This window comes from Tripterygium wilfordii, chromosome 4 (genome assembly GCF_013401445.1).
Source record: "Tripterygium wilfordii isolate XIE 37 chromosome 4, ASM1340144v1, whole genome shotgun sequence".
Taxonomy (NCBI): domain Eukaryota; kingdom Viridiplantae; phylum Streptophyta; class Magnoliopsida; order Celastrales; family Celastraceae; genus Tripterygium; species Tripterygium wilfordii.
Window position 1 is genome coordinate 945,630 of NC_052235.1, and position 18,624 is coordinate 964,253.

At 38.7% G+C, this 18,624-nt stretch overlaps 3 protein-coding genes and 1 long non-coding RNA gene across 15 annotated transcripts; 2 read left to right on the forward strand and 2 right to left on the reverse strand.

Annotated features, from left to right (window-relative positions):
- Window positions 1–2,920: 2,920 nt before the first annotated feature.
- On the forward strand, window positions 2,921–7,017 carry LOC119996395 (protein WVD2-like 6). The gene is made up of 8 exons (XM_038843003.1): window positions 2,921–3,220; window positions 4,222–4,497; window positions 4,581–4,826; window positions 4,973–5,013; window positions 5,227–5,326; window positions 5,412–5,483; window positions 5,581–5,691; window positions 6,183–7,017. The coding sequence occupies exons 2-8, from the start codon at window positions 4,228–4,230 to the stop codon at window positions 6,618–6,620; spliced, it is 1,278 nt and encodes a 425-aa protein (XP_038698931.1). The 5' UTR covers window positions 2,921–3,220; window positions 4,222–4,227; the 3' UTR covers window positions 6,621–7,017.
- Window positions 7,018–7,230: 213 nt separating this feature from the next.
- On the reverse strand, window positions 7,231–8,758 carry LOC119996396. The gene is made up of 3 exons (XM_038843005.1): window positions 8,048–8,758; window positions 7,776–7,948; window positions 7,231–7,699 (listed from the first exon to the last, which is right to left on the reverse strand). Exons 1-3 carry the CDS (start codon window positions 8,528–8,530, stop codon window positions 7,552–7,554), a joined length of 804 nt encoding a protein of 267 aa, XP_038698933.1. The 5' UTR covers window positions 8,531–8,758; the 3' UTR covers window positions 7,231–7,551.
- A 190-nt stretch (window positions 8,759–8,948) lies between these two features.
- LOC119996397 (trafficking protein particle complex II-specific subunit 120 homolog) lies at window positions 8,949–12,407 on the forward strand. Of its 11 annotated transcripts, none has more exons than XM_038843015.1 (5): window positions 8,949–10,500; window positions 10,601–10,783; window positions 11,330–11,664; window positions 11,895–12,010; window positions 12,254–12,407. In XM_038843015.1, the coding sequence occupies exons 3-5, from the start codon at window positions 11,403–11,405 to the stop codon at window positions 12,278–12,280; spliced, it is 405 nt and encodes a 134-aa protein (XP_038698943.1). In that variant the 5' UTR covers window positions 8,949–10,500; window positions 10,601–10,783; window positions 11,330–11,402; the 3' UTR covers window positions 12,281–12,407. The 11 variants fall into 11 exon arrangements, 10 of the variants coding, with proteins under 10 accessions (XP_038698943.1, XP_038698935.1, XP_038698936.1 ...); XM_038843007.1 differs by lacking the exon at window positions 12,254–12,407 and having other exon boundaries at window positions 8,950–9,702; window positions 10,232–10,500; window positions 11,895–12,203; XM_038843008.1 differs by lacking the exon at window positions 12,254–12,407 and having other exon boundaries at window positions 8,950–9,702; window positions 10,256–10,500; window positions 11,895–12,203.
- A 1,679-nt stretch (window positions 12,408–14,086) lies between these two features.
- Window positions 14,087–17,603, reverse strand: LOC119996187. 2 transcript variants are annotated; one of them, XR_005467807.1, is made up of 4 exons: window positions 17,031–17,603; window positions 15,811–15,918; window positions 14,795–14,908; window positions 14,087–14,695 (listed from the first exon to the last, which is right to left on the reverse strand). It is a non-coding gene; the product is annotated as an uncharacterized LOC119996187 (long non-coding RNA). The 2 variants fall into 2 exon arrangements; XR_005467806.1 differs by having other exon boundaries at window positions 15,811–15,866; window positions 17,031–17,595.
- Between the last annotated feature and the right edge of the window lie 1,021 nt (window positions 17,604–18,624).

Consider the following 18,624-nt stretch of genomic DNA (forward strand, 5'->3'; position numbering starts at 1 on the left):
GTTTTGAATCAACACCGACGTAAGATTTTGGTCGTGGGTATCATATCATATTCAAGAAAAATTGTACTGTTTGAGTATAGTGTTAAAATGAACCAATGGAGAATTAAGTAATTTAATATGGAATGTTTGTGTCTGTATGAGGGAGACAGACATATTTGGACCTTTTGACTTCCAACTCTAGTTGTTACTTCTCTAGGTGGTAACCAAGTGAATTCTCGGACAACCACTTGACCACTTCCCAAATTTATTTTGAGTTCTCATATAGTCAGTCATATGGGTCCAATTTGCGGTTATAATGCTCCATACAAATTATTATTTTAATAATTTAAAAGATGGAGTAGATTATTGACAATCTATATAAGAGACTGTTGGGCCACACTGTTGCTTCTATTGTTGGGAAAGAAATTGATTTTCTTTCAATGAGGGAGTTTTCTAGGGAAAATATTTCCACTAAATCTGTGTTTTTCAATAACGCTCAACTTTATATTTCGATTTTCAACTTTCCGATAATTATTATAACAATATGCGGAAAATAACGAATGCGATTTAAATGATGTTATGAGTTATGACGAACTTGCTTGTATCTTTCACGGGCCCACTCAATTTGGGTCAGAAATGGGCCGTGGGTTTCTACAGGGATGGTTGGCTTTTGAGTGTTGACATCTAGACCCACGTCGTGTTTGCACCTAACTTGACAACCCAACTATCACGTGCTCTACAATTTTTTTTTTTTTTTTTTAAATACTCAAGAGAATACATTTGTGATTAGAATTGAACCTTGGACACATATATGCTTAATCCAATTGATTCTCAACCAAATCAACTTTTATTGGTTGTACAACCTCTTTATTGAATACTCTATTAATGAATGGTGAGAGACAGAAGTCTTGATCGAATTAGTGCGTGTAATGGTCTATGATCATTATGTACTATGAGTCAGAAATGGGCCGTGGGTTTGACTACAGGGATGGTTGGCTTTTGAGTCTTGACATCTAGGCCCACGTCTTGTTTGCACCTAACTTGACGACCCAACTATCACGTGCTCTACAACTTTTTTTTTTTTTTTTTAAATGCAAAGATAATTACGTTTGTAGTTAGAATTGAATCTTTGACACATATATGTCTAATTCAATTAATTATCAACCAAATGACTTTTATTGGTTCTACAACCTCTTTATTGAATACTCTATTAATGAATGGTGAGAGACAAAAGTCTTGATCGAATTAGTGCGTGTAATGGGCTATGATCATTATGTACTATGTGTTAGTCGTTACATGTTTAATAGGTTTGTTTTTGTTGAGATGACTCACCGTGAGTGTAAGCGACCTTATCTTGTCCCGGGTTGAAAAAAACCCGAATTAGCAGTGACCTCATCTTGTCTTTGCCAACTTTGACTTAGAAAGTATTTGTGCCTTTGCCATCTTCGTTAAGCAAAGCATTTTGTTTATATTTGACTAAAACCTAAATTAGATGAAACCATGACGAAATACATACGAAGCCCCGAAAGTGAAAGATACCATCAGTCTATCACCACTCTAATTAATAAAAAAGAAGGTGAAATTATGGCTTCACGTAATACACTATTAATGCACGTCTTTTACCACTTCAACTTGAATCCAAAACTGAATTGTAAGTGCACGTAGGGGGTTGTAACGGGTAGAGAAGGCTCCGGGTGGTGGTCCGAGAAATATGGTGTCGGTTGGACCGTCATGCCACACCCGACAATATTGCCTGTTTGGTTCTTGTCATGGCTCCATTTGGCTTTTTGTTCCTCACACATAAATGGCACATAGAGCTTCCGAACATAATTCAGTTGGCCTAATAAGAATTGGTTTAGGGTCGTATGTTCAAATCATCAATAATTGTCCGTTTGATGTTTAATTGGCAAGGAACCCACAGCTAGGACTGTACATGGTTTGGTTAATAGGATTTTGAAGACCAAACCATGACCAATCCGGAAATCACGGATTTGTATTTTTCAAAACCAACACCAATCCAAAACCATCAAATCCGGTATAATCGGTTAACCGAATAAATGGTTCGGTTTAGGTCCGAATATGGTTTCCAATTCTGCATAGTGCATTACTGCATTCAGGCTTCAGCAATGAGCAAACCAAAATTTCATGTTACGTATCTTCAAAGTTCAAACCTTGTAATATGATGCAAATGTAATATATACACAATATTATTCGAACTTCAAAGTGCAGCCAATATGTACACACTACACAGTAATGCAATATCCAAATTCCAAGGACCAAGAGGGTTGTGGAAATAATCGGGATCGTGATTTGTGATGATGAATAGACGAGCTGACGAAGGTTAGGGTTGAGTGAAGACTACGAAAGTAATAATGTAAATTTGTAATCGTAATAATAATATGAGAAATTAGATATGTATTACTATTATGTAATAATAATAATAATAATATAATATCAGCGGTAGAGATGAGAGATCATTAGACAATATCAATGGCATATATTAGAAGGTATTAAAACATTATATATATATATACTAAATATATCAATCCAGTCTGGTTAACGATTATGAAAATACAAAACCATTGACCGGACTGTCATGGATCGGTTTGTTGCGGTTAATAAAACCGTTTGACCAAAAATGATCAATCGATCCAGACCAGATCGACCGATTCGGTTATCGATTTCGGTCCGGTCCCACATATGCCAGGAGGTTTTAGTTATATCAATAAAGTGCAACTGGCCACCTAAATTGGGATTCTGATTTAAACAAATTAAAAATAATATTACATTTACAGAGGCTCCACCCAATTAATAAAAAAAGAAAGAAATTAATTTTTGTTGACATGTTTTATTTTATTTAGTCACTCAGTTACTTTATTTAACCGTCCTGAACTGCCTTGAAACCGTATAACCGTATATGCTTCGCTCTTCCCTCACTAATGACATGGATTTAGATTTACACAAACACAGCTGAGAGAGACAGAGAGAGATTGTATTTGAATTTCAATTTTAAAAAAGGCCAAAAAAGAAAAGAAAAATATATTTGAATTTCAATTTTGAATCCGAGAGATCTTGCTGGTGTATTGTATAGTGTTTGGATTTACTGATTTGTCAAGCCTTGTTTCGTTTCTCTTTGGCTCACTACATCGCAGATCCTTGAAAGTTCTCCGCAAATCTCTGTTGTGTTCGTCGAATCTAATCTTCGTCTTAATGGAGCTGTAGTTCTCGCGCGCTTCCCGAGGTAAGAAGAGAAAACTCGTTTTAGCTTTCTTTTCTTCTTCGATTTCTGTTTGGTAGCTGAGAGTATTGTGGAAATGGATAGAGATTTGAATGTTAATAGCATTTTGTGGCTGTTTGGGGCTTTATGGGAGTGAAAGCCCTATGCCGACTGAGATTCGAAGTGGACATTGTGTGGCAAAGCACGGTGCGACTGTTTTGTTTTATTTTCGTTGCATGTTTTTGGTATCAGTAGATCAATGGAGTACGACATATGTTTAGGTTTGTAAATATTTGCGCGTTTTGCAGTTTTCGCGGAGATCCTAGTTTTTGGTGGAATCTTACTGTATATAGCCTAGTTGAGTTTATTCGTTTTGCTTCCGTGTTGCTCGCTTTATCACTGTTTCGATGCTCACCCTCCCTCTCCTTTTTTCCTCCTACTCGATAATGCTTGCATTTCCTTTTCATGTGAATCATTGATTGACATAGGAGCTTAGCCTTGTTTGGGTAAATATGCTCCCACTGGTAGCTGTATTAGCTTTATTTGGTCATTTCACGATTTGAGCTCATCTATTTGAAATGTGAGATTTATTAAAATGGTTGGTTTGCTTCTTTGAGTTTCTCTGCTACCTGCCAAGGACTCGTACCTTTGTGACTCTTGGGTGAATGTTATTTCTTCGTGATCTCAGTTGTTTGTGAGAGATTATTAGGTTCTGTTTGTTGTTCCTTACATTTATTGAGGAATTTTTTTGGGTGATTGAGACAATTTACTTATGGTCGCTTTTTGTTTAGAAGGACAAAATGCATTGGTTAATTGTGCTTGAGCATATTTTACTGATTTTAGAATTCATGTTTCTGCTGACAGTTTATATTTGGCCAATTCTTTATTTGTATCGTGGTTGATATCTGTAATGTAATATTTAGACGGCAGGAAGTCCTGTAAAGTTCATTATGCTAGTTGTTTTCGATTCTTGTATGATGTATGTTACTTAAAACTATGTGCATTTAAATATTTATTTCTGGCAGTGTGTCATGGACTCTGATAATCTGAAGCCTGCCGATGGGCTTGAGGTAGTCCATCTAAATGGTGTTCATGAGCAACTTCCTGGCTCTGGAGAGGATGACGTTGTTGCTAATAACGTGAATGGAATTTCTGAGGGCACTTCAGAGACCACAGGGGGAAATGGAAATCTTGGAACTGCAGAAATGTTGGATGATAGTGGTACCAATAACTCACCTCCTGCAGAGCCAAGGGAGGAATCAAATGCCCGTGTGAATAACAAGAAGTTGACTGTTTCTAAGGTAGTTGGTGATCTAACCAAATTCAATTGCATTATAGATATTCACCTGCTGATTTTTGATACCTTGTTTATGCTGTTCTATAGGAGGGGAAAGTGAAAGATGCAGACCATACAAAGCAAGCCAAGTCAGTGAAGTTTCAAGGGAAAAGCAAGATTGAGAAGCCATCAAGCCCCAGAAACATCTCAGCAACTTGGGTGAAGAAAAGCAAAGATGAAAAAGATGTGGGAACAACATCTACCTTTTCAAATGGTTCAGTGGGTTCAAATCCATGTGCTAAACAGCCTGTTAAAATTAACTCCTCTTTTGACAGGCAGATTCATTCGCCCAAGGTAAAAAATGGTGCAACCTGTAGTTTTTACATGGGTAGGATGGGCATATATCAGGTTCAGTGTTCTAGTTTGTATGGGTTTTGCTTAGTGTCCCTTAATTTGTGAGTATATTTTACCCTTTTCCTTTTTCTTGTTTCCTGGAGCAGCAATCTGGAAAGTCTGATGCTGTGTCATCTGATGGCCAAATGTAAGTCCCACAGGCTGTTAGTTTCTTTGCCTTTATTCATCACTGTCCTTGTCAATTTTGGAATCTTTATTTCTTGAGGTGATAAATCGATAATACATGTTCTGATTTTTTGAGATGATAATTGATATTACCTGTTCTTATTTGAGTTGGGGACCCTTGTTTTATGTTTTATGGATACCTTTCTAGTTGACATACCACTTAAATATTATGCAGAAGTCCAAAGACAGAACAGGCCAAACAACACAGGGCCAGTGCCCTTCCAAATTATGGGTTCAGCTTTAAGTGTGGTGAGCGAGCTGAGAAGAGGAAAGAGGTTGGTTATGTACCTATAAATTCTTGGTTCTTTAAATACTCCATCGAGTCATCAACATATTATCTTCTTCTGTTTGTGTGGGCAGTTCTACTCTAAACTTGAGGAAAAGATTCATGCAAAGGAGATAGAGAAGACTACTTTGCAAGTGAAGTCTAAGGTAGGATTTTTTTGTAGGTATTCACCTTCAATTTGTAGTATATAGATGAAATTTTTAATTTGTTCTTGTCTTGACAAATCTATATATTCTATTGCAGGAGTCTCAGGAAGCTGAGATTAAGCAGCTCCGAAAGAGTCTGACCTTCAAAGCAACTCCCATGCCCAACTTTTATCAAGAACCTCCACCACCTAAGGTGGAGCTTAAGAAGGCACGTCTCTGTCTTTCTTATTGATAGATAAACATCTTTCAATCTGTACCTAACATGAAACATGGCAGTCACGTGGGAGACTTATAAAACGAAGTCTTTGATTGCAGGCTTATTATGGTTTATAAGCAGTGTCATGGGTTCGTTCTGTTGTTTGATTGGCTTGTTCCTTTTCCATTTTTATGAACTGATGGTTGGTTGATGATGTGAGTTTACCTTGTATTTGCTGTTCAAATTAGTAACTGACAATACGACATAAAAGGTTGGCTCTGTTCCCGTCCTTGGGAAGGATTATTAGTAAATAGATTCTCATTGTCATAGGGATCTTTTACGTAATTGGCTAACTCCAAGGGATTCATATTTGCCATGTGATATCATTTGGGATGACATTAGAAAGTTGAATGGTTGCTGAATCAAGCACTGGATTATTATTCTCTTGTGCTAATAGTCTTTTCAGTGGTCTTTTCTTGAATGTTTCTACCACACTGGTGCAGATACCACCAACAAGAGCTAGATCTCCCAAGTTTGGTCGAAAGAAGAGCTCAATGCTTGATTCTGAAGAAAATGGAAGCCACGGCTCCCGACCAGGTCGTCTAAGCTTGGATGAGAAATTGTCTCAGAGCAATACAAGCAAAGCGTCCCCTGTAATTGTGAGGAAGCAACAGCGAAAGTCTCTCCCTAAACTTCCTTCTGAGAAGACTGCTTCTTCAAGTTCAACAAATAATGAAAAAGCCACATTATCTGAAGCTTCAAAGCAAGAAAATACCTTTTTTTCCAATGCGACAAGTGAAACTACGTCTGCCACGCAAGAGCAGGAGGTAAACCAGAGAGCTGAAGCAAGTGAAACTCATCCTAAAACAGATGAAGGAAATACAATTACAGAGCATACTCAACCCATTCTGGTAGAAGGAGCCACTGTATTGGAGCATTAAGTGGATCAGTAATCGAAAGGATATTCATAAATGATCCCCATAATTAGATTGTGTGAATAAGAGCTGCAAGGTTCAAATCATTCAACAATGGAGGCACAAAGGATTTTGGATTATGGGTAGTGAGTAGCCTTGTCTATAGTCAGCAGCATTGGTTTTGTGTGCTTGCTTTCAAAGTTGCTGGTCTTGTCGTTAGGACTCTGCATCGTAGTTGCATTAATGTATGTTATCATTTGTCAAGTTAATTTATGTTGTTTAAGCACCTCCTGTTGGCTGCTGCTGCTTATTGGAGTCGTTTTGGAAAATTTTGGGCTTCTGTTAGGTAATTCTTGATCAAAAAGTATTGTTTATTCCAGTATTTGTTGAATAGTTGTCTTTGAATCCACCACCTATTTCACTATTTGTTGTTCCAATATTGGGTTGCATTCTGGTCTCAATCCACCAGCTTTTGTTATTCATATTCTAATCTTCTTCACTTTTTCCCCAAATATTGCCAGCTCTCAAGAATAACCTAGTAAGTTTGCAGGTGAAAGTACAGCTGAATCTCACAAAGGCACAGTAAGTGAAGCACATGCCAAAGAGGTAACTACTGGCAGTGATAACCAAAGCATCATCAATCAAACAGCGACAATAAAGTTATTGACATAGTAATCAAGCACAAAAGAGAGAAGATACAATTGAAACAAGACGAAGAATAGCATAAAGTGAGTAACCTAAACCACTAGTGAACATAACGATATTGATATTCCTCCTTTCTTCATTTGCACTTTATTTCCTAATTGGTGACATTTCACCAATAGAGTCGAATAGGGGGCAAGAGAAATCTCATGGTAGAAGAAAGAGACAAAACAAAGCTAACAAAAGTCTCTCTCTTTTTCTTTCTGTTTTTATTCTTGACATGTATACAAAAGTAGGTCAAAGTAAAGTGTTGTGTTCATGAAGCAGCAGCCAATGGAGGCCAATGGTTGGGTGGGGTTGTGAATGGTTTTATGCTGTTGACATAAAGCCTATCTTCATCTTCATCCTCATCCTCATCCTCTCCAGCATCCCACAGGAATCGAGCATAGGAAGCAAGTACATAACTGCATGGAATTCAAACCTCTTGTTTAAAAAGGAAATCACATTAACAAAACACAAGCATTAAATATTTCCACTTACCTGTCATCAGGTGCAGACTTAACGGCTTGATCAAAGTAATATTGAGCGCGAGATCCATCTTTATGATTACTCCATATTAGTTCCCCATACATCGACAATACTTTCCCATCACTTGCCTTGCCCAATATTGCTCTCTCACAATACTCCTCTGCTTTCACCGTATCTCCTTTTACCTAGGAAAACCCAATCCGAATTAGCCTCCAATTTTTATTTTTATTTTAATTTTTTAAAAAGACCCAACGGGAAAAAAAAAAACTGATTCTTTTCTTCACCTCTTTCAAGAACCTCGCGTAGTTTCCAAGCAAAAGAGCGTCTCCAGGATATTCGTTGATCATTCTCTGGTAATACGAATCCATGCTCTCACTCTGCATTCCCGATTCACCACTACCACCTCCGCTTCCGCCGGATAAACCGCCGCCTCCACCATCGCAGCCCCCAATTCCATCGGAAACACCCGGAATTGCCTTTTCCTCTACCCCAATTGCGTCGCGTTCCTCATAGAACAAAGCAATTGTTCCGAAACACGAATCTATTTCATCCTCTACTTCTTCTTCGACCAGGACAGGTCGAATTGATGGGGTTGTGGAAAGAACCTTCTTCTTTGAAAAAGAATTGTGCCGGAGGTCGCTCTCTGATGAGATTTTCTTAATTGAGGACAGAGACATGGAAATGGGTCGGATTGGCTTGATCCGGAGACCGAGATCGGGTTCCGTGAATGACCTGAAGATGGGTGTGGAGGCGCTTCTTAGAAGCATTGCGTCTTGCGCTCTTGAAAGCCCCTCGAATGGGCCTCCAAGATGAGAGAGGGAAAGTGAAGCCGTGACGGAGAAGATCCGAAGATCGTTCTGCAGAGGCAGAGATAAATATATAATCAAGGAATTATGTCATCTTGTCTTGTGATCAAATCTGCAAGGAGAGAAACGAAGAGGCGTCTGATGAGGTTGGTTTGATTGTTGTCACGGGCCTTCACACTCGACATCCATCACGTATTATACTAACCCGCGTTTTCTACATGGAGTGGGCCAGATGCGCATGTAAAGGGATGGAAATGTTAAATTTTAATATAAAAATAAAGATAAATTAATAAATTAAAGTAAAATTTTTAAATTAGTAAATTAAAAGTCGGTGTCAGCTAAGACGCTTAAGGCCCAGCATAAACCGACACTCCTTTTTATACAGAACTCAGAAGATCGAAACCTACCGCCAAAGCAAAGACGCTCCCTTGTTTTCCCTCTACCTGTCTTGGATTCAAACACAACACTCTCTTATACTCTGGCGGACCCAGATCAAACAGATCTCTCTGTGATCCCCCTCTCGCTTCTCCGAATGTTTGTTTGCATAGTTAATCTCTTTCGTCTGATTGAAATGGTCTCATGCCTTCGGTCAAACACACGAACACACACTCGCTTCCACTCTGGCGTACCCTAGATCAAACAGATCCTGTGATCTCCCTCTCGCTTCTCCGTGTGTTTGTTTGCATCGCTATTATCGCTTTCGTTTGATTGAAATGGTCCCAATACGATGCGATAGGCAGATTAATCCGTGAATCTCCCCATCCCAAGCGTCCGATCTCAATTACAGAAGATGGAGCCAGATGTGAGTATCGAGACCTCCTCCATGATCCGCGTTGCTGTTCTTCAGATCGGGACAGTTTCACCGGCGATCTTGCGGGACCACCATTCGATGTTGATGCGGCACTACACGATCCCACTCTCCGCGATCAGTTCGTTTTATACATAGCACCAGAAGTCTCCCTTTGCGAACCAGCTGTGGGAGACAGGATCGCAAGATCCTTGCAGTTATTGGCGTGTGTCATTGTCCGTCTTCGCCTGATCTGGACTCGGTTGTCGAGCAATTCAACTCTCGTGTAAGGGATACTCCTTCTCGCTGGTGGAGCGCTGCTACGCTTTTTGTCCTGGTGACTCAGGTTAGTATTTACGTTCCTTCTTTTAGTTTTTGTCTCTACTTTTGGCTAATTTAACTGGCATATCGTTCAGGACTAGGGCAGGTTCACAATGACCTTTTTTCAGGGTTTCACAACCGAAGTCAAATTAATTACAATTCTAGAATGGTATAGTTAATGGCCACGAAGCATTGGCACTAACATTAGTTGAACTTAGTGATAATTATGTAAATGTGACTACTCCTCGTGCTTGTGTTGGCTTTTGAATTTATTGGATTTGGTTCTAAAGTTTGTACCGGTTTAGACTGCTGCCTGATCCTCTCCGGTTACTTCTATGGTTACCAAAAAAATTAAGTATTTGATGTGTGAATAGTGAATACTTCATCATTGATGGGGTCTAGCTGTTCTTTTTCAGTGTTTTGTACCGTGCAGTAGATCACATTGACAAGTATGAGCTCTGAAATTTTTTTTTAAAAAAAACTCCCTAATTAGCATGTTGTATAGCTTTGGAATTAGTTTTCCGTCTGGCATATCCTTTGCAACTTCAAAATAGACTCTTACCGTGGCATCGTCCAAGGTAAGAGTTGTTTTTTTCCTGTACAGCTAGAGGATGGGGGTAAAAAGAGGGGCAACCTGATATTGTTCCCTCCTGCTGATTGTCAGACACAGGAGTTTCACTGGCAAACCATGATGCAAGACATTGCTGCCTCATTGCTGATGGACTTCGAAAAGTGGGTTCTTAAGCCAGAATCTGCTGGAACCATTATCATGATGCCTTTGGATTCTCAACCCAGTCTCAGCTCAACAGAGGTTTATGTCTAGGTGTCCTAAGGATTTGAATCTGTCATTCTTTAGATTGATGCTTCAGTTCTTTATTAGATCCTATGCATTGAGCACTTCAGCTTTATCATTTAAAATGCAGGTGATTAAATCCAAAAAAACATAGGCTCGCTTGTGCACAGAAGAGAATAGGAGATTATTGTTTATTGGCTGGATCGCCCGTTGATGCGAATGCCCATTATTCTACTGCTTTAGAACTTGCAAGATTGGTGGGAGATTACTTATGGTATGCTGGGGCATTGGAGGGTAGTGTTTCTGCTTACTGGTAAGGCAATTTTTTTTTAACTCGGGTCATTTAAGTTTTCAAAATTCTATTTATGGCTTCTGATGTGCTTGAGAAGATTTGTGACTTTAATTTGAGTACCTTAGGGCTGAGACCTTTTTTTATAGATAATTGCCTATTTATTTGCAACTTTTGGCTTTTGAAAATTTGTAACAACTTTCTAGACACAAATGGCTGGTGGGTTTTTACCGTATTATCTTTTCCTTGGCTTTGTAACTATTCTTATTGATCTTTCTTCTGTGGGTTTTACTTCCTTGGTGGCCATGAATAAACATTCTTTTATATACCAAAAAATAAAGTAACCTATTCTATGAATATATGGACAAAAGTGGTATTGCTTGCATTGTGAGAAGTTTGGCGGTGGGGAATTTGATACGTGCACATGGAAGTTGCTTCACATGTCCATTAGTTACCTTCTAGTTATGCATTTTCTTTCAGTTATGCACACATCTCCAATCAGTTATGTAACTGTTAGTTAGCAGTTATTGAATTGATAGTTAGTTTTGCACAATGCACGTTTCCCTTCAGGTGAGAATCTGGGCGAAATAGCGCTGGAGAATTAAATATTGATGCAGTGCAGGCAGCTCTTCAGACGTCAGTAATGGATGTTCTTCTGCCAGATCCATTGACATTTGGCTTCAAACTGGTTAGACATGATCGTGAACATGCTGAAAAGCTTGATGTTCCAATAGAGTCCAGTATATGCATTGATAAAGGTTCTGTGCTGGCACATGACATGACTCCTATGGAAGTTCTTGTTCGAAACAACACCAAGGAAATGATAAAGAGTCTTAGTATAACATGCAGGGATGTAGCTGGAGAGAATTGTGCCAAAAGTGTGAAGACCACTGTACTATGGTCTGGTAAGGATTTCTTAAGACACGATTCTCTAGTTACCATTTAGTTTTGTGCATTGCCTTAATCATACATTTCGTTGTTTTGGCCATCACCAACATGCTCATCAAAGCTTTGATCTAACACGATCTGGCTTCAGCTTCTGAATCCGTAAAGAAATTAGATGGAATACATTGCATGAATTCTGATTCACCATTCACTCATTTTGATCCTAAGTTACGCTCTCCAATAATCGTAGCTGCCGCAGTGATTGATGATGCAAATGACATCCTCAGAGCTCGTGCAAGAACTGATTCCCCTGATGAACCAATCTTTTGTCAGGGATATCCATTCCATGTCCGTGTTAATGGGACTGTAAGTTTTCTTGCAATCTATACCCACTGAGATTAGCTTTACTTCATATTAGACTTCGAAATGCTCAAACCCAAAAACGGTGCCTCATCCTCATCTGTTCCTTGCCATCAATTCGTCATTTTATTCTTTCTCATTATTCGTATATTGGCAATTTTGATCGTTTACTATAATCATCTTCATGCGTTTGTAAATCCGTCACGGATTATGTTATTTTCTGAGATTTTGCAAGGGGGGTTTGTTTAGGTCTATTCCGTCGTCGAGGTTCGTTAGTAGATTGTTCAGCAGACTCATGATGGGCCGGTTAAAGCCCAAACTAGATTGGTTTGTCACCACTCACCGACATTAACGTGTTAAATGGGGTTGGCCCAGATATTAATGGGCCATATGGTGGAAGGCATACTGACAAAGGTGAGGGAAAGCTTTAGTCGCATCTCCATCTTTTCAAACTACACCCATTGTTAATCACCCCTTAAAAATTATCAATTTTTCTAATGACACCTAAAGTAACCAAAATCACAAATAATTCTGGAAGACACCCCAAACCCTAAACTGATTCACTGACTTAAGAATTATGGCATTTGCCATTTTCAGTCCAAAAACCATGAATTCAGAATCACTCTTATCTACCAGATGTCGTTTTCTAGATAAGCTTCTCTTTGCTCGGATTCCTCATCCTTCCTTTGACCCCTCTTTATAATGTTATTCAGACCCAAATATAATGGGACCAATTTGATGGTATATAGGCCCAACTATAATGGGCCCGGGCCTGGGCACATTTATTTATCTCAGGCCCAAAATGAATGGGCCTTGTAAGTATGATGGGCCAGGGCCCATATATAATGGGTGTGGCAGTGTGGGCACAATTTACTGGTATATAGGCCCAACTATAATGGGCCTGGGGCTGGGCCACATTCATTTATCTCAGGCCCAAAATCGTATTGTCCTGGGAGAGTGGGAGGTGTGATGGGCCCGGCCCAAATATAATGGTATATAGGCCCAATATAATGGGCTTGGGCCATATTAATTTATCTCAGGCCCAAAATGGTCTGTGCCTATGATGACCTGGCCACATGGATGGGCCCAAATATAATGGACTTCGACCCAATCTAAAGGTATGGGCCCAACTATAATGGGCCTAGGCCACATCCACATTCATTTATATCAGGCCCAAAATCACATGGGCCTGGGCCTATGTATGATGGGCTCAACTACGATGTGCCTTGGCCACATTCATTTATCTTGGCCCAGAAAGTATGGGCCTGGGCCTAATTTTTTGGCCTCTAAATTAGATGTGCTTGCTGTAAGGCACTTATTTGGACGCCCTGGGCAAAGAATGATTACTTCCAGCCAAATTTATTGCTATTTAGGCCCGGCCTTGGCCCATTTTCTGTTCAGAACACAAGCTGGATGGGCTTGCTGATACAGCCCTTTTTGGATGTCGAACTATAATGGGCCATGGCCCAATTTGGTTGTCCCTTTACGTTGCCATGCCCAATGCCAATACGAGCCCAATTCAACGAAAGCCAGACCCACCTCATTTTGGGCCTGAGCGCAATATAAGCCACTTAAGTCAATTCTCAAGGGCACAGAGCCCCTACAGGATTTAGGGTCTTAGCATCGCCCATAAAACAGACTACAATTTTCAATTAAAAGCTAATTTGACATTGTTACCATTTACCAAGTGTGATTACTTTACAAACCCACCCAAAAAACAGATGCTCTCGCCACGGAAAGTGTTACTAGCCTAGCAGTCAACTGATTTCTAACACAGGAAAAGCTTTGACCATTCGCAGTGAACTAATAACTGTTTTTTTTTAATGGCATAGAATAGAAGACACAAAAACAGTGCTCACGCCACAGAAAGGTTATCATGATTATGTAATCCAAGGACACAGTACCCTATCAACTTGCGTATACTAAATCTCCTCATTTTTTTTCATCTTTCTCAAGTAATTATGCAAAAATATGTGTGATTGAGCCTAGACAGCAAGATTTTTATTCCTCTCACACACAACAATTAGTTTTTGCCACACTCAGTTCCTGCAATAAAAATTACTTATTCAAAATAGTGATGAGAAGGGAACATGAATATTGTTTCCAGATAGAGACTCTGCCATCCTATCTTACAACCCCACACAAAAAATGCATTTTAGATGATAAAAAGCATTAGTTCGTCGAAGAAGAATGAAGAACTAACATCCAAGGATAATGGATATATATGAAATTATGCAACCTTGCAGATGGCAACTGAACAGTTTACACTACTTGTTGAGTATGAAAGTTGAGAAGACGGGAAAAAAAAGTACTCACACATCCACACATTGTGGGGGAGGTAGGGATGGAAGAGAATCATTTTTGCACTATGTGACAAGTCAACTAGCCAAAGCCCAGTGGGTAGACCCAAACCTTTTAATCTCTTTAGGGCATGGCTAGACAGGCCCAAGTTTTGGGTTGGAACCTAATAGCCAGGCACCTAACCTAGGCCTCACATGGCCATGACCACCTCTATCACTTATCTTCAAAGTTCAAATATAATACAGGTCATAAGAAACATGCCAAAGACAACATGCTTATTAAAAAAAAAACATGTCAAAGACAACATTGCATAATACCTGCCCAATAGCCCAAAGCTTTCAAAAGATCAGCTGAAGTTGATTCATCCATTGAAAGTTGCACCTGTTCTTCCTAAAAGGGAAAAAGGTCAGGAAACGGTTGTCAACGTATTGCATAACCTAACCTAAGCCTGTATTTTGGGATGCTATTACGCTAAGTGAAAATACTTACCTTCAACAGAAAGGCTTATCATTGTGTCACATACTCACATGCCATAAAAATGCAGCTATTGTCCGCAACCACATGACGTGGTGGCCCAATCAATCTTATAAGGCATTCCACAACCTGAAGAGAGCAAGGAACCTACATATTAATATAATGGCTTGATAGACGAAAACATACTGCAATAATTTCTTCTCTTAATGCAAAAGAATTTGATTGAGAAGAGTACATCAATAATTTCTGAAAGTGCATTGACAAATTCAGAGAGTTTTGAGTTTTGATTGAGTTAGACGTTATTTTGTCACTTCCATGAACCTACAAGGTTACAATGGCCATTTTATATCATTTTATAAGGACAGCAAAAGTCTCCAGTGCAAAGAACAGCAACATGCATCAAGATGGTAAGAATGAATTTGGTATCAAAGGTCAATGAGATACATCATACATCAAATAAAATAAAACAACATACAGCTTCATGACCTCCCAAAGAAGCCAGACCTTTATATCCTTCAATTTCCATCGTGATTTGACAAAGTATTGGAAGCAGAAAGCAGACTGAGTAAAAAGGACTGTTTGATATAATCACTCAGTAAGTACTAAGTACTAAGTACAATAATCCAAGTAGTCAGAATTAACAAACAGTTTTCATCTTCACCTTCAATGGAAAGTATATATACCAGTAGTTACTAGTTCTGTGACCTTCTCTTTGGAAGCAATTGGTGCTTCTGCGAGATAGCTAAAACAAAAGAAACTCTGACAGTATAAACCAAAAGGAAAGAAAGAAAAGTTCAGAGAATATTAAGCAATAAGATTTGCCTCACATTCTCCGCAACAAACAGGTTTTCCAAAAGCAACAGGGAAAAGAACAATGGAATAGTATATGGAGACATATATATCCTAAACAGTATTATTCAACTTAACCGACAATCCAAAAATATGTACGACTAATCAACAAACATAACAACCACCCTCTAATTCTTTGCTGGAACAAGAATAAGCATGTGAAGAAGATGGATATGGCATACCTCCCAATAACTCGCATTGAGGCGAGAATACCATTTCCTTTCGCCTGTCCATACTCCTGTAGAATCAAAACTTCAACCTTGATTACCACTGAAAAAGTTCTCCCATCACTAGCAAGACAAATAAATGTGGTACACATAAAGTGTCGAAGTTTAAGTACCAACTTAGAACCATAATTTGAAAGGGAACACTAGTTTCTGAAATTTAAGCAAATACATGGGTCCACCATATTGGAAACAAAATGACTCCAACCAGCAACCCTGAACAGCCATTCCCATTAGATGAGATTTTCATAATTCACAAATATAAAACAATGAAAAACATATTATTCGAAGCCTTTGATTTTGAAAATCAAACACGAATTTGAAGTTCATTATTCACTAGCAAACAAAGCTCAACAAATGTCATTTAAGCATTATAATGCTCAAAAAATTTACATTAACGAGAAACAACCTTTGATCTCTCAGGAGAACAAAACAAGGCCTTCCTTCAGCCCTCCAACAAATTGTTGGAAACAAGAAATCTAACGAGGTTATTGAATCCTATGAGGCTCAGAGGGAATATGAAATATTACGGCTCCACAATTAACGAAAGCAACCAAGTATAGTGAATTAATTTAGCTGAAATTCCCCAATTCGTCCAAAGAGCATCAAAAAAACAAATATCCAGGATTTAAGTCTCCTATGACCCATTCTCCCAATTTCTCAGCCGCTAATAGTGGTCAAACCAATTAAGATTCCATCAAACTTAAGTTAAACCACATTAGATACCACCACAGAAAGAAAATGAAACTCCATGCCTCCTCATTCAACAATTTGTCCAACAAAATGAATAATTTCAACTAACTAAACTAGTAAGCTCCCCTGGTTTCCTGTAAAACCAAGTCAAGAGCGGTGATAAACCCAATCTGACGGCTATTGAAAAGGAAATTAGTTTCAGATCATCAACTAAAACATGGCAATTTTAGTACTATTTGTCGATTTAGTTGTTTTCTCTCAAAGCTCACCACACCTCACTCGAATTTATCAAACCACCTCAAAAGATCACACACGGTTTTAACACCAAACCATCAGCAACTCAAGCTATCGCTATGGGACACACGGTTTTATAGAAACTCGTCTATTGAACGCACAACACTTAAAACACCGATCTCATCTTTGATTTATCGATCACAGAGAAACAAAAACGAAAAGAATGGAAATGATTAGCGAATGTCACTCACCGTCGTCCCTGAAAGACAAGCTGAAGTCATCGATTTGTTGTTTCTGGGGGAATCCACACCGAGCTTCTTGAGAACGATGAGGACAGGCAACAGACGCCGGGGAGGACTCTAGAGTCTCGAGATCAAGAATTGGAGATCGGCTGCGACGACTGATTAATGGACGGAGCGGCAAGAACAGGAGGCGGTTCAACTACTCTGATTTCCGCTACGATCCGACGAGTTACGCGCTCAACTTCGAGTTCGAGGACGAAGCTGCGTCGACGAACTGCCTTAGGCAAATTTCTCGTCGAGATAACGATGACACCGGACAACGTCCCGGTGAAGGATCTAATGCAGACGCCGCCGTCGAGAAGGTAGATAGTTGCCGGGAGCTGAAGTTGAAAAATTATACCACGTTTTGGTAAAAATTAAGAGTTGGGATATGTGCATGAAAATTGCAAAGCATTGGTTTTGTTATATTTTTTACTTTAATACTTGGTCTAATTTAATCTAATATTTGCACTTGTCCAAATGAAAGAACTAGACTGCTACCGAAATTTTGGATATCTTTTTCGGATAAAATAATACTACTAGTAACAATTATAGTTCAAAAATATTTATATGAATCTCAAAATCAACTCTAAATTGGTATTAAAATTATTTCTGTATTAATTCATTTAATTTCATCTAAAGGCTGGTGATATTATAATTATGTAATTTGTCACATTAAGACAAACTAAACTAAGGGTGTAAGGTAATTAAAAAAAACTAAAGTGTGTGAGAAATCATGGATTGAAATCATTAAAGAAACCCAAACCTAAATGTCTACTACAACATGGCAAACAAAAAAACCAATGGGGTATCTACCTAAAAAAAAACAGAAGATCAATGCTAGTTTGACCAAAATTAGAGTATAATTGAAAAATAATAGGGTATAAATAACAAAAATGATATTATAGTAATGGAATGCAATGGCCGTCTTGGGTGTGTGAAACCTGGGCGCAACTTCTGAACATCCAACACATCAAAATCAAACTAACCCAACCCAACCCACTTATTTATGGACTATCCTTACGAAAGTTGGATGGGACAAGCACAAGATTGCAAGGAAAAATGGCTCCAATCCGTAATATTTTTTCTTGTGTCAAATCATTGTTTTTCCTTTTGGCTACAACTGAGCCTGAGAGAGAAAATGACAACCTTGATGACAAAGATGAATATGAAAATTTTCGAAAAAAAGTTGTGCGGGCCCTGGAGACCACACGTGTCCTCATGCTTTGAACTGAAGTGTTAACCGAGCCCTATTCCTATTTCGAGGCCCATCAGCATGTGCTTAGATTTGGAAATCAATGGTATTAATTAAATGCCAACTAAACAGTGGATCGTAAATGTACAAGGCACATGGACATGGGGGCATAGGATAGAAGACCAAAAATCTTCTGGAGATTTATTTTTCTAATGGATTTCTTTTGATTGCTTTGGTTGGGTACACCAATAATTAGGCAAGGACTTAATAATAAGAATATTGAGTAAAAAAATAACAATGGGGTGAGTTGGTAAAAGGTGATTTTGACCAAAAGACGTGATTCCACTTTATAGGATTCTCCTCTAAAGC